The sequence below is a fragment of the Diadema antillarum genome, unplaced genomic scaffold (assembly GCF_040938485.1).
Source record: "Diadema antillarum isolate AM-2024a unplaced genomic scaffold, OU_Dant_1.0 scf00000069, whole genome shotgun sequence".
NCBI classification, from domain to species: domain Eukaryota; kingdom Metazoa; phylum Echinodermata; class Echinoidea; order Diadematoida; family Diadematidae; genus Diadema; species Diadema antillarum.
Genome location: NW_027270958.1, coordinates 2,655,563 through 2,668,692, shown reverse-complemented (window position 1 = coordinate 2,668,692; position 13,130 = coordinate 2,655,563). Strand labels below are relative to the sequence as shown.

Below are 13,130 nucleotides of genomic sequence, written 5' to 3'. Positions count from 1 at the left end.
AAAACCAATTTTCATCAATAAACGTTGAATCCTTCTTAAAATCACATGCTCTTTCATATTTCATAAGAGGTTTCTCAATGTCTCACTTAGGAATGTTCAAAACATGAATCCCCACCTCAACCAGTACTGTACAGTCCCTTTAAGCTCTCACTCCCCTTCTGTCTCTTTTCTCTCCCCCATGAGCTCTGTCTTCTCAAGCTTTTTGCACAAAGTTTTCTCTCTCCATTTTGTTTTTTCCCCTCTCCTCTTCCCGCCTTGGTTTCCGGCCAGTTCGTATCACCACTTGACCACCATTCAAGGCGCTATTAACCCTTTAGCAACTGAAGATTCAGTACATAATGACCTATTGTTCCCCTGGAAGGTACAATATTACTCTCATTTTGACAACTTAATTTGTAAATTATGCAAAAGAGCTCACATTTATTTTTTTCTATTAAAAGCTATGTTTATTTGAAAGCCTAAGACTTTACCAAGGGAGTTGCGTGTCACAGAAGTAATTCTGACATACTTTTGTTGACCTTTGACCTCTTTCAAATTATGTAATTATATATTCTATATGAAAACAATAAAAATGGTAAAGCATAAAACTATTCTAAAAAACGGATGGGCGGTTTAGGACATTTTAGGGAGTAAAAAGACGGGTGGTTTCTGGCGGTTCAGTGACTAATGGGTTAATACTTCTTGGTGTACAAGAAACACAGAGAAGATTGATGAATAATAGTGATTCATCACCTTCTCCCTTCGATCTTCCAATTTAAGTAAACCTCACTAGACTCTCCTTCATACAACAAACTCCCCGAGACCAGAAAAATCGCTTGATATAGTACATTAAAAATCTGGGGGTATTTTCTGAAGAATTTAAGTCAATTTTAGAAGTTAAGATCAACTTAAAATTATGGTATGCCATTGGTTTCTCTCTTCAATTTTATTTTGTTTTTCGGAATCCCCTTCAAATTGTTATCAATATTTTCAGAAAAAAAAATCCTTGGTCTCTTATTTAATTTTTGTATATTAATACCTGGATGAAAAAGTCTAAAAAAAGGATAATTATCATTACAAACTTAGAATATCATTAAAGAGCACACCATAATTCTTAGTTAATCTCATCATTTAAGATTAACTTAAATTCTTCAATTGTGATACATCCCAGGGTTTAAAGAACAGGATAAAAAAACAACAACATTAAACTTTCATAGAAAGGAACCTTACTTCATTATGACAAGTTCGTCAAATCAGTTTCTTTATGAACGTCCAATGGCTGACACTTCACTGTTGGTGTAAGATAGCAGTCAACGACATCAAAGCCAAATCAAGCAAAGCACACACAAAATCATTTCAAAGGGTCTGATGTTTGACAAGTAATTTATTTTTTGATGCCATGACACCAAGTTTTATTGTCACCACTGCTAATTTACAGCACCAGAGAACAGACAGCTGTGAAAATGCCACTGATATGAAAGAGAGTACATTTCATACTAACCAAGAATATATACTGTTCACTTGACAGTAAAATATCTTGGGTATCAATCATATACTGGCTTTTTTAAGAATGAGGCTCCACATACCATTATCGCAACAATGATAAGAGTTGATACAATTTGTAGACATGTGCAGAAATATACAAAGAAATACTGCCATAATACAAATTTTCACAGAAAGACAGATAAATAGATAAAGATAGATTAGAAAGGAAAATAACAGATAGAGAGATAGATAGAGACAAAGACAGATTGGAAGATAGAGATAGATAGATAGATAGATAGATAGATAGATAGATAGATAGATAGATAGATAGATAGATAGATAGATAGACAGATAGATAGATAGATCAATCGATAGATAGATAGATAGATAGGTAGGTATAAAGAGATATAGAGAGAAAAATTGGTAGATAGACAAATATATAGTGTAAGAGAGATAATCAGAATTCTCAGTGATTGCATCTAACATATATCAGAACATTTAAAAAATTCAAAAGGTGAGCAAAAAAACAAAGAAAAACCAAACAAACCCTAAAAGTTCTTTATAATTTGACACATTATCATAAATGGCAAATATTGTGATGCCATATTGCAACTTACCCTAAATTTTCCCACGAATAAAAAAACAAGAGTTCTGGTGCATAAAAAAAGAAAAAAATAAGATGACACGAAAATCAAGCACAACTTTTGACACACATGAAGACTTTTGAGTTCTTCTGGCACATTAACCTGCTTCTTAAAAAAGGTATAGTTAATGAATTGAATCTATGTGCATGACTGTAATGCATATTGACATGCAAACAAACATACAAATACACATACGTACACACACACAAGCATGCCCACATAAAAATACCCCCCTCCTCACACACACACACACCAATGTACAGACACAGAATGAGCACCATAGCTCCTAAAACAATAAAAACAAAAAACAAAAGATTATCATTTCCAACAAAAATCACTGTATAAAATAAATCTTAATTTCACACATTTTGCTTTTCTCCTACATGAAGAATCATATCATGTAATTAAGGCCAGAATAAATCTCCAATCCCTCCTTGTTTGACTTTGCTTGCCATATAAAAAATACTTCACTCAATTAATTCATGTGTGTAGATATGCAACACACAGTGGGGCCAGTCATATATTGGTCATGATTATGCAAATGAATGGATGAATACTCAAGTGATATTGGTCTTTTTTTCAAGGTGTATCTACAGACTTTGGCTAAATTTACCAGAATTTGTAAAGAATTAAGAGCCATTATCAGTATAAGATTTTACACTTCTTTGAGGGGCATGTAAACAGCAACATATCTTATTCTTGTTTTGTTCATCTTATTATGGGGAGGGGTGCTCACCATAATTTTACCAATCTATATCACAACTACCATAAAAATATGGTGTAATCATCAGTAAAGCAAAACTTGTAACATATATCCCATTGTACATAATTGTCACAATTCTATGATTGAGTCTTCACGTAAGTATCCTCCTCTCCTACAAGGCACAAAGACACAAATTAACAAATTATCATAATATGTGGTGTAATTATCAAGAATATTATCGAGAACAAAATTAATTACTACTTAATGCATGCCCTTTTAGGGGGATTGCACTGTGTATGTGAATACATGCCACAGGTGTAGCATCATGACACTGCTCTGACACTAAGTTAAGCCTCTTCATAATCATCCCCATCTCAGCCGATGTGTCTCTCCAACTAACACATTACAATCTTCCTCTTATTAATGATTAGACACACTGTTTAACATCATGGAGCCTCATAATATCGTGGTGCCTCATTTCAAACAAATTATTACACTTTGCTGATCAAGCCAAGTAATGATGTTCACATATATATTAATAAGAGGAAACAGTCAAGCATAAATAACTTTGGAATATGTAAATACTACCAGTACCATGGCATCTTTGTGGTAAAATTCAGATGCTCATGAAATTTTTGAAGCATTTTGAAATCATTTTGCTTTGTCAGATCTTCACTTTAATGCAATATAACAGACAGTGGTAGTGTGTAGAATCATTTACCGCTGATTTTTTTTTCCAAATTACATCTATTGTGAAACAAGAACTTTCACTTGGGTTGTTTCTGCAACCAGGGGAACACAAAGTGTACTTTTAAATGAAAGTAGAGGACATTATTCCACCTATTCCTTTCTATTATTAGCACCTTACATGTACAACTAAAAGAAGTGCATGCTTTGTATTGCACTGGAAAAACAATATCAAAACAGTCAGCCTTTAAAAAAAATAGAGAAAAAGATTAAAATTATCTAGGCAAACTTGAAAGTAAGTGTACAGTATAGTATGATTTACGGTACACTGTCACTTACAGGTTTGGCAGAAACCCTGTTTCCCGAATAACTTTCTAAGTCACTTTGCGCAGTATGATTACTGATAATATGAAAGAGATCTAAATACTGTTCACCAGTGCTTCATGCTACACTTTCCATCTGAGATGCTTGGATACATACATTCCATTGTGCACACATCTTGCTTAGAGCATGAGTCAAAACTATTAATCTCCGCCCTGTTTCATAAAGCTGTTCGTAAAGTTACTCACAACTTTTATGAACGACTTAAATACGGCAAGCCAAGTGGGTTGTCTAATCACAGTTAAATTTCAGTAGCTAAAGTTGAAATTTGCAGACGATAATGATTATTTTTACATGTTATCACACGTTTTTCAGTTGAAAGTGTATTTTTGCCCCAATACAAATGAAATACTGACATACAGTCATACTTTGTCTAAACGTAAGGGGAAAAAAAATTGCACAAAATTGTTGCACTTCATATTCCAGTCGTTCGGAAAGTCATACGTAACTTTATGAACAGCTTTATGAAACAGAGCCCTCAGAACGGACAATGACTCCTTGTCATTCTAAAACCAGCCCATTCACAATGAGATGATACTGGGCACACATAGAGTTGATAAACATCGGCAAGTTGTGAGAGCATGGTCTTACTGCTTCAGAACCACATAGCAGTCTAGGATCATGTTTGACTGGAACATGGACCATTTGAGCAATTGCCCGGATTATTTTACGAAGAATAAAGAAAGGCAAGTATGCAGTTACCACAGGCTTTGAAGCAGCAAGCCTAAATTTCTCCCTGATCCTTTCATCATGATACATCCTCCATACTAGGCCTACAAACATTGTAGTGTATACAGTTCCTGTGGCACTGAATTACTCAGTGGTCCATATTCAAGCAATACATAGTATTGAATACATGGGACTAGGCAGCATACACCAATCTGTACCATTAAAAAAAAAAAAACCTCTCCACCTGCTGACTAGAAGCCATCAATCAAGGTAAAATGCAATGAACACATTTGCAATGCAGCAGTGCAAAGAATGGGGAGGGGCAAGTGTCTCATAATTCCTTATCAAAATGACAACTCAAGGATCTGTACACAGATATACAAACAGATTACTATTTGCCACATGCAACCAGGGTCCCATTTCAAAAACTTATCAGTGACAACTGCCACATTTCTGTGACAAATTTGTTCTTAGCCAATCAGATGCAAGGAGTTCAGTAGCTTATAACAACTATGACAACTTGTCACAGATAACAAGTTTTATGAAACGGGGCCCCGTATGGCTAGAAATATTCTTCCAGTTTTTGTGTCTCTTTGCAGACACCTTAGAAAATGCTGGCCATAGATCACGCTGGATGGAGTGATTGGAGAAGAAAACTAGGGTGGGGTGTTGGCCACTCCTCTCGTTAGCTGGGGATCTGGAGCTGGTTGGTGGAGCCGAACACCTCAGCCAGCTCCTTCTGGGCACCCACTGCCTCCATCATGGACTTGAAGATGGACGTCTGCTTGGACATCAGGGCTGCTGGGCGGTCAAACTCCACAATCTGGGGTTTGCAGAAAAAAACAAACAATAATAAATCAGGTGGATGTATACCTCAGAGATATACAGCTCCTACATACATACACATGTACTTTCATAAAATGTCTATTCATCACTACACCTGTACATATCTAGCATGATGAAACATTCACTGTATCAGAAGGCTAGAGAGAAGACAGAGACAAAAAAAAAAAAAAAAGGCAGACAGATTTCTTGCAGATACAGTATCAACATGTATGTAGACAGTTGAAAGGATAATAGTTCTAGATGGCAGTGAGACATGGGCGACATGACAGATAAACGCTATGATAACAAGATGGTAAATTAAATCAATTTGATGAAATCAATCTGTATGCACTATTCTATGAGATGATAAAATGGCAAATTAAATGTACAGGATGAAATCAAAGAAAGGTGCCTTTCAAACTAAAAAAAAAAACAAAACAAACCCAACTAATTATTTCTCTTTGTCTGATTACACTGGATGTAACATTACTACCACTATATTCCAATGACAATCTATATCTACAACTGTATATGTATCAAAATATGTACCTATAGAAACAAATCTACAGAAGATATGAAGTTTGCGGATATTCTAAATTGTCACAACTTTCTTCCAAAATGTCGAATTCGCCTAAAGTGTATCAGTGAACAAAATATTGAGGAAGATTTATTAGTAGTTTACCAGAGTAAAAATTTTGAGACCAAGCCACCATAACCTTATCTGATTGGCATATTTAATTGCTAGGAGTACTGTAAAACCAGAAATGTTCGCGGGCATCTTAATATCGCAGATTTCATGAGAGCCAAAATTCACAAAATTAAAGTGCAAGCAAAAGTTCTTTAGTGATAACATGGAAGATTGAAGATTCAATATTGGTCTGATCTTTGGTTCAATTTTGATGAAACCTCTACCGTTGTGCTTGTTTCTTTTTTCTCAGTCTACTAAAACCGATATGAAGATGGCATGGAATTGCCATTTAAGCATCCCATTGGATGGCAACATTAGCCGCCATCACACTAAGCAAAGCTATTGCATACATAGTTTACTTCCCGACAACTTACAGAAGTGTCAGCACGAGGTCACACTACCAACAAAACTACGCAATACGTTGTAGTTTCAGTGATGCAAAACTACACACTACACATGGTCTCCTCTTATATAACGAATGGAAATGCACAACAGCATGCAAAAGAATACGCACAAAGCATGAACAACATGAAATTAATCTAATCATGTGAAAAACTTCTTGAAGCTTTCAGCCGCATGTGGTCACAATACACAAAAGTTCGCGTAGTTTCGCAAGAGGTGAGAACTCCCAAAGTGCATGAAGAAAGTTTCCTGAGAAGTTTTGCACATAGAAGTTTGTGGTCACACTGCACAAATTACCACAAAGCAAAATACGAGGTAGTGAAACAGTGCATAGTTTTGTGTAGTGTGACCACGGCTATTGTGACACTTCGCTGCTGTGGGAAGCAGGAACGGGAACCCACGAAGACGCACCTTGCCATTATCCATGACCATGATGCGGTGCGAGTCGACGATGGTGTTGAGCCGGTGGGCGATGGTCAGCATGGTGCAGTCGCGGAAGGCCTCCCGGATCGTGGCCTGGATCAGCGAGTCCGTCTCACTGTCGATGGCGGCCGTGGCCTCGTCGAGGAACAGGATCTGTGGTAGAACACGGACAAGTCGAGGTGATGACAATGTTTGGTGCCTTGATGTACTCAAAATAAGTGTGATTTTGTTTCTTTATTTTTTGTAAAACCACAAATAACCTTCTAAACATTTTTGTAATTCTATTAAAGGTACTGTTTACCATTGGGAGCAGTGACTTAAAAATTTGTGAGTTATCACATTTGATGCATATATATGTGTCAGTCAGTTGTATCACAGAACATCCTACCATATAAAAATTTTGCAATAAAGCCTACAATATAAGGAGATATCACAATTTTTCTCAATAAACCATAACTGGACATGGTTTCTTCTTGAAACAATTTTATTGCAACTATTGTTTACATTTTGTATATTTAACAATAAAAACATTGATTATACCGATTAACATTTCTACATTGAGTGTTTCTATCACTCACTCCCATTTTAGAACTATTTCGAAGCACTAAAGCTGGGTTTTTGTTTCATCTTCAAATGGTAAATTATGCCTTTAACTAGTGAAAGATCACCTTGGAGTAAAGTACATCACTTGAAACAAACGCAGCAGAGAGATGAAGGCAACTAATGCCAATACAAGATTCATAATCATTTATTTTTTCCCACTAGTCAAACATAACTCAAAGACTGGTGAACTGTTCCCTTCTCTCCTTACCTTGCTGTTCCTGAGCAGTGCTCTTGCCATGCAGATGAGCTGCCTCTCCCCCACTGAGAAATTCTCACCATTCTCCACTACTGGGGCCATCAGCTGCTGGTCTAATCTGCTAATCTGTCAGAAGAGACGAACAACGCATTGTATGGAAAGTCTGTCAATATTTTCAAACATCATCATATTCATTGCTTAGGAGAGAATCTTTTGTATTTTTCTTGGGGGTGGAGAGGGGAAGAGGGGGTCATTGAGCAACATGTCAAGATCAACATATTACTATTGAAGGCACCTATTCTTTATTGTCAAGCAGTTTTAGTCTGTAGAGTGAAGGGGGGCAATTCATGGTAAGCTTTTGAACACTGTAGCAAGGGTGAAATAGATTGTATGTAGTATATATTCATTGGTATCCCCACACTATGTGTAAATAGATATTCATAAGTGGAAAATTAGACAAAGTAAAATGGGATTCCATCGGGATTCCATTGAAGAAATTTCAATATCTTTGCTCAATTTTCCTCTAATATATTGTACATTCATTTCTGGTCGGTTTTCCTTTGTTTCCATTTATATCAAATAAATATTCATTGGCAGATTCAGGCATCTGCAGTTTCACAAAGGGATATTCATGTCTGGAGATATATATTTATTTTGACACAAATTTGTGAGCTTAGAGACCTGGTAGTATGGGGATAGCATTGAGTGGAAAGGCTGACCTGGATTGCATATACAGTTAAACCTGCCTTAGCGGCCACCTCTCTATAGCGGCCACTGAAAAATCCCAACGAGAGAAAAGCCCTGTTAAAGACCCTGTGTATAGCGGCCACCTGTCTAACGCGGCCAGCGGCCACAAATTTTGTTTCCCGTGGTAGATTTTAACCTGTCTATAGCGGCCAAAAACCCAATGGAGCCGTAGCCGAGCTGATAATTCAGCGTGTTTTTCTGCTTTGTAGCCGTGCCAGCATTCCTGGGCAATGTTCAGTGATCGCCACCGTTGCATTCATCACTCATTTAGTCACAATAAGGCACTAGTGTTAAGCTTTCTTCATGACTGTGCACATGCTACATGTACTGTGCAACAATTTCATACACACCGGCATTGTGTTATGCATGATACACACGTGTGCATACGTACACACATACATGTACATGTAAGTATTTATAGATGTATACAATGATGATACATGTACATGTAGGCAATGCACACAAAGTTGGATTACCTGTCTTTAGCGGCCACCTGTCTATAACGGCCACTTTTTAGGTATCCCTTGGGTGGCCACTATAGACAGGTTTGACTGTATATGAGGATGCCAGTAACAAATTGTGCAAAGCTGTATCACTGATCCTTGTGCATGTACACACACAGCCCAAGAATCTTGACTGGAGTTGACCGTTACCAATGAGCATATACAGTACTCTCCGTGTAATCGGGTATCGCTTAAACGGGTATTCCGTTTAATTGGGTAGAAATGTCAAAGTCAGTTCCAATGCACATTAAAATTACCTGATAATCGGGTTGCCTCTCCGCATAAATGGGTAAATAATTTTCTTCTAATCTACTTTCTACCCACATTTTATCACAGATATAACACTTTAATTGATCATGAATGTCAAATTTTCGACGTTTATAGCGAGGAGTCTATAGTCAGACCACAAAGTTTTATGAAGACATATTATTCCATAAAAAGAGTGTAAATTATTGCTCCTAACTGAGCAAGTGTGAGGTATGTATAATGTACCGTGCAAGCACGCCTGTTAAGCATTAAGTGTTAAGTGTAGGTGATCGATGCAGTGTACAATGCATGTACTTTAAAAAATACACATTGTGTGTGTCAAATGTGAATGAGACGTGTTCTTCTGTTAATCAGGTACTCCGCTTAATCGGGTAAGAAACTCTCTGCCCGAGCCTACCCGATTATGCGGAGAGTACTGTACTTTGATACACATATTCGCTGACCAGTGCTTTTCATGGTTTTGTAATGTACTCCAGTGGGCAGCGAATGAATCGGGCCACCCATGTGACCCCACGCTAGTGGGTCTTTAACCCCTTGAAGACGAGTCCCGTGAACGCTCGGGCAGGTGTCTATGGGAATTGCGCGTCATAGCAAAATCAGTCCATCCTGAATGGGTTAATATTCAGATGATGACATTTTGACTGATATGAGATCGGCGATGAGAAAATTTCGACAGCTTGAATGTTTGCAAGTAATCTACCGTGGCATGCTGTTCAATGTATACATATTTGGTGTATGTATAGCTTTGTAAATGAGTTACTTGATATGTTGACCTTTAACCCAGGAAGTATTAGAGAGACTCACTGTATTCTTCATGTGTGTTCTCTCCAGCGCCATCCATACCTCCTCGTCTGTGCGTTCATTGAATGGGTCCAGGTTGTACCTGTGGATGGACAAAACCAGAAATCATATCTCTGTTCTGTGGCATGCAGCTTCCAAGTAAGGGTATGTATCTTTAGCAGACACTTGATAGGATCTTCAACAACAACAACAAATAGCATTTTTCTGATTGTTACCACAGTAAATGCTAAGAATAACTACTGCTTCTACACTGCACTAACTACTACTACTACCACTGCTACTATTGCTGCTGCTGCTACTGCTCCTACTACTGCTACTACTACTACTACTACCACTACTACCACTACTACCACTACTACCACTACTACCACTACTACCACTACTACCACTCCTACCACTACTACCACTATTACCACTACTACCACTACTACTACTACTACCACTACTACCACTACTACCACTACTACCACTACTACCACTACTACCACTACTACCACTACTACCACTACTACCACTACTACCACTACTACCACTACTACCACTACTACCACTACTACCACTACTACCACTACTACCACTACTACCACTACTACCACTACTACCACTACTACCACTACTACCACTACTACCACTACTACCACTACTACCACCACTCCAACCACTACTACTACTACTCCTACAAGTTTGTACTACCTGACAGTTCCGACAAAGAGCACAGGATCCTGTGGGATGATGGAAATCTTGGAGCGCACGTCCCTCAGCCCCATAACGCCGATGTCCAGCTGGTCGATGGTGATGCTGCCTCCGGCCACTTCGGAAAGGCGGAACAGGGCGACGCCCAGCGACGATTTGCCTGTAACGGATGGGTGAGAGTAAAGAAAACGGTGTTAGGAAATGGTGGCACCCACTGATAAGTCTTTAATTCAGTTTTTGGTACGAACCATGGTTTCTAAGCCATTTGACTACGAAACAATTCATTGCCAATCAGTATGAATACCTCCCAAAAAAATTTGATAAGTTTCGCACATCAGTTCGCAGAATATTCATTCTATTCATCAATTCATTTACACAAAGGTGCCTGAAAAATCCCATTGCCTGAATCTAAAAAGGTACATTAAATCTAGTCCCTGGATGTGGAAAATTTCCATAGTATTGTGAGACAGCAAAGTCTATCTCCTTCTTTCCAGTATAAGTTTGTTATGTACATGTACCTCAGTTGGGTTAGGTTCTTAGACAGTCCCACATCTCATTAACTTGTATTCTATTTCTGTCCCACCATTCTCATTCCTTTCCCATCCATGTTATTCCTTCCCCATTCATGTTTACAGTTATCACCTCAGCTTGTTGTCACATCTGATCCTTTTGTTTATCATTCCATGTCTGCAGTTCTCACCCCAGCTTCTAGCCACAGTCATCCAGTGTGTTTTCATTGGTTGTCTTCATGAATAGGGTTCCTTCATTTTAGTTGGTCTCTTCCATTTCTGCTACTCCTATTGGTCCTCTTAGTTCATTTAAATATGTAAATACGTAAATACAGTTTATGCAGATCATGTTCATGATGTTGAGTTTTGCTGAGGGCAGGTCAGCCTGATAATAAAGCAGTGTGCTCCTCAGGACTTGAAGCGTGCAGGCCTCATGTTTACAGTCTGTGTCCCTAACCCTGTAGCTATCTTACAACTGGTGGCAGCGGTGGGATAGCTAAGTAATACAGGTGGGATCAAGCAGTACTAATTGGATCAAGCTTTAACAAGTTTGTGTGACCTGCATGAGAATTGTTCACCCTCCTTCACATCTGTTGTTTGAAGTTAGCTGTGTTAATATCTGGTCAATGGGTGGATTCATGTGGTGATATCTGATTGATATATGTGGATTCATTTAAAACTCTGGATTATTAACTGGATTATCATCTTCACAACATGACATCCTTTCGCCTTGAGCTACCCGAAGTGTTTACCGGAGAAGATGGAAAAGACTTCCACCAGTGGGTACGTCGATTTGAAGTAGCAGCACAAGCATTTCCGGATAGCTCAACTAAGCTACACTCCCTTCTTCCAGCAAGACTTGCTGGATCAGCATTTACTGTTTGGGAGAGCATACCTGACTCCGAGAAGAAGGATTTCAAGAAGGTGAAGGATAAACTCTCGCAAGTTTTTGGTCGAACACAATTCTTAGATACTTTCAAGTCCTGTATCACTGCCCGCACTCGCCGACCAGGTGAACCGCTTGAAGTTTTTGCAGCAGCTATAGCGTCGATGGTCGAGGAAGCCTTTCCTGCCTACGACGATGCAGCCAAAGCTGGAGAAAAATTTAGGCGCTTCATTGCAGGGATCGAAAAGACTCTCCAGGTCAAGGTGTGTGAACTAGGAGGCAGCAACTTTGAGGAGGCCCTGAAAATTGCTCTTCGAGTAGAAAGAGCAAGTCAGTCACAACAAGACGTCAGCGTACAAGTAGCAGTGACAAGCCAACCAACCAATGACACAATGCTGGCACAGTCACCAGAAATGCAGCTCATCCTACAAAGGCTGAATGAAATGGAGCAGAAATTTGAAAGGATGAACTTGAAATTAGAAACTGCTTCCAAGTCAAATATCCATCCTAGATCGAAGCCCGGATCTCCACAACGTCATAACAGCCGGGAAGAGAGGTTCGATGACAGATATCAGAGACGCCATGATTCCCGATCACCAACCCGTTCTATGTACCGTTCAAGGGAACCAAATCGCTACCAGTCTTCAAGCCCACACAGACGAGAATGGCAACGTCGTCATAGATCGCCAAGTCCTCAGCGTGCCTCACAACATCTCAACAGCCCAGAAGCGAGATTCGATGACAGATATCACCGTCGCCACGACTCTCCTTCACCAACCCGGCATGTGTACCGCTCGAGGGAACAAAACCGGTACCAGTCTCCACATCCACACAGCCAAGAATGGAGACGTAATAACAGATCTCCAAGTCCTCAGTATGCTCGACAATATCAACATCTCCATCCCTCCCGTGAAGCCGACTCTCCTAGACATGCTCCCTATCGTCAAGTTCGCTTTGACGATACACCGTCGGAAAACTTCTGGTAGTTGACGAGGAGGGCCACTCATCAACTCCACCTGCCAAGGCCCAAAACCAAATT

General features: G+C 39.0%; 1 protein-coding gene across 1 annotated transcript in view; it reads right to left on the bottom strand.

Annotated features, from left to right (window-relative positions):
- Nucleotides 1-5,233: 5,233 nt before the first annotated feature.
- LOC139716703 (ATP-binding cassette sub-family C member 5-like) overlaps nt 5,234-13,130 on the bottom strand; it is a 60,541-nt gene continuing 52,644 nt past the window's right edge. Inside the window, exons 23-27 of the mRNA XM_071628232.1 lie at nt 10,697-10,856; nt 10,007-10,085; nt 7,698-7,811; nt 6,875-7,039; nt 5,234-5,371 (exon numbers count right to left, since the gene is read on the bottom strand). Of these exons, the coding sequence (XP_071484333.1) occupies nt 5,234-5,371; nt 6,875-7,039; nt 7,698-7,811; nt 10,007-10,085; nt 10,697-10,856 (656 nt within the window). The remainder of the gene's footprint in view (nt 5,372-6,874; nt 7,040-7,697; nt 7,812-10,006; nt 10,086-10,696; nt 10,857-13,130) is intronic.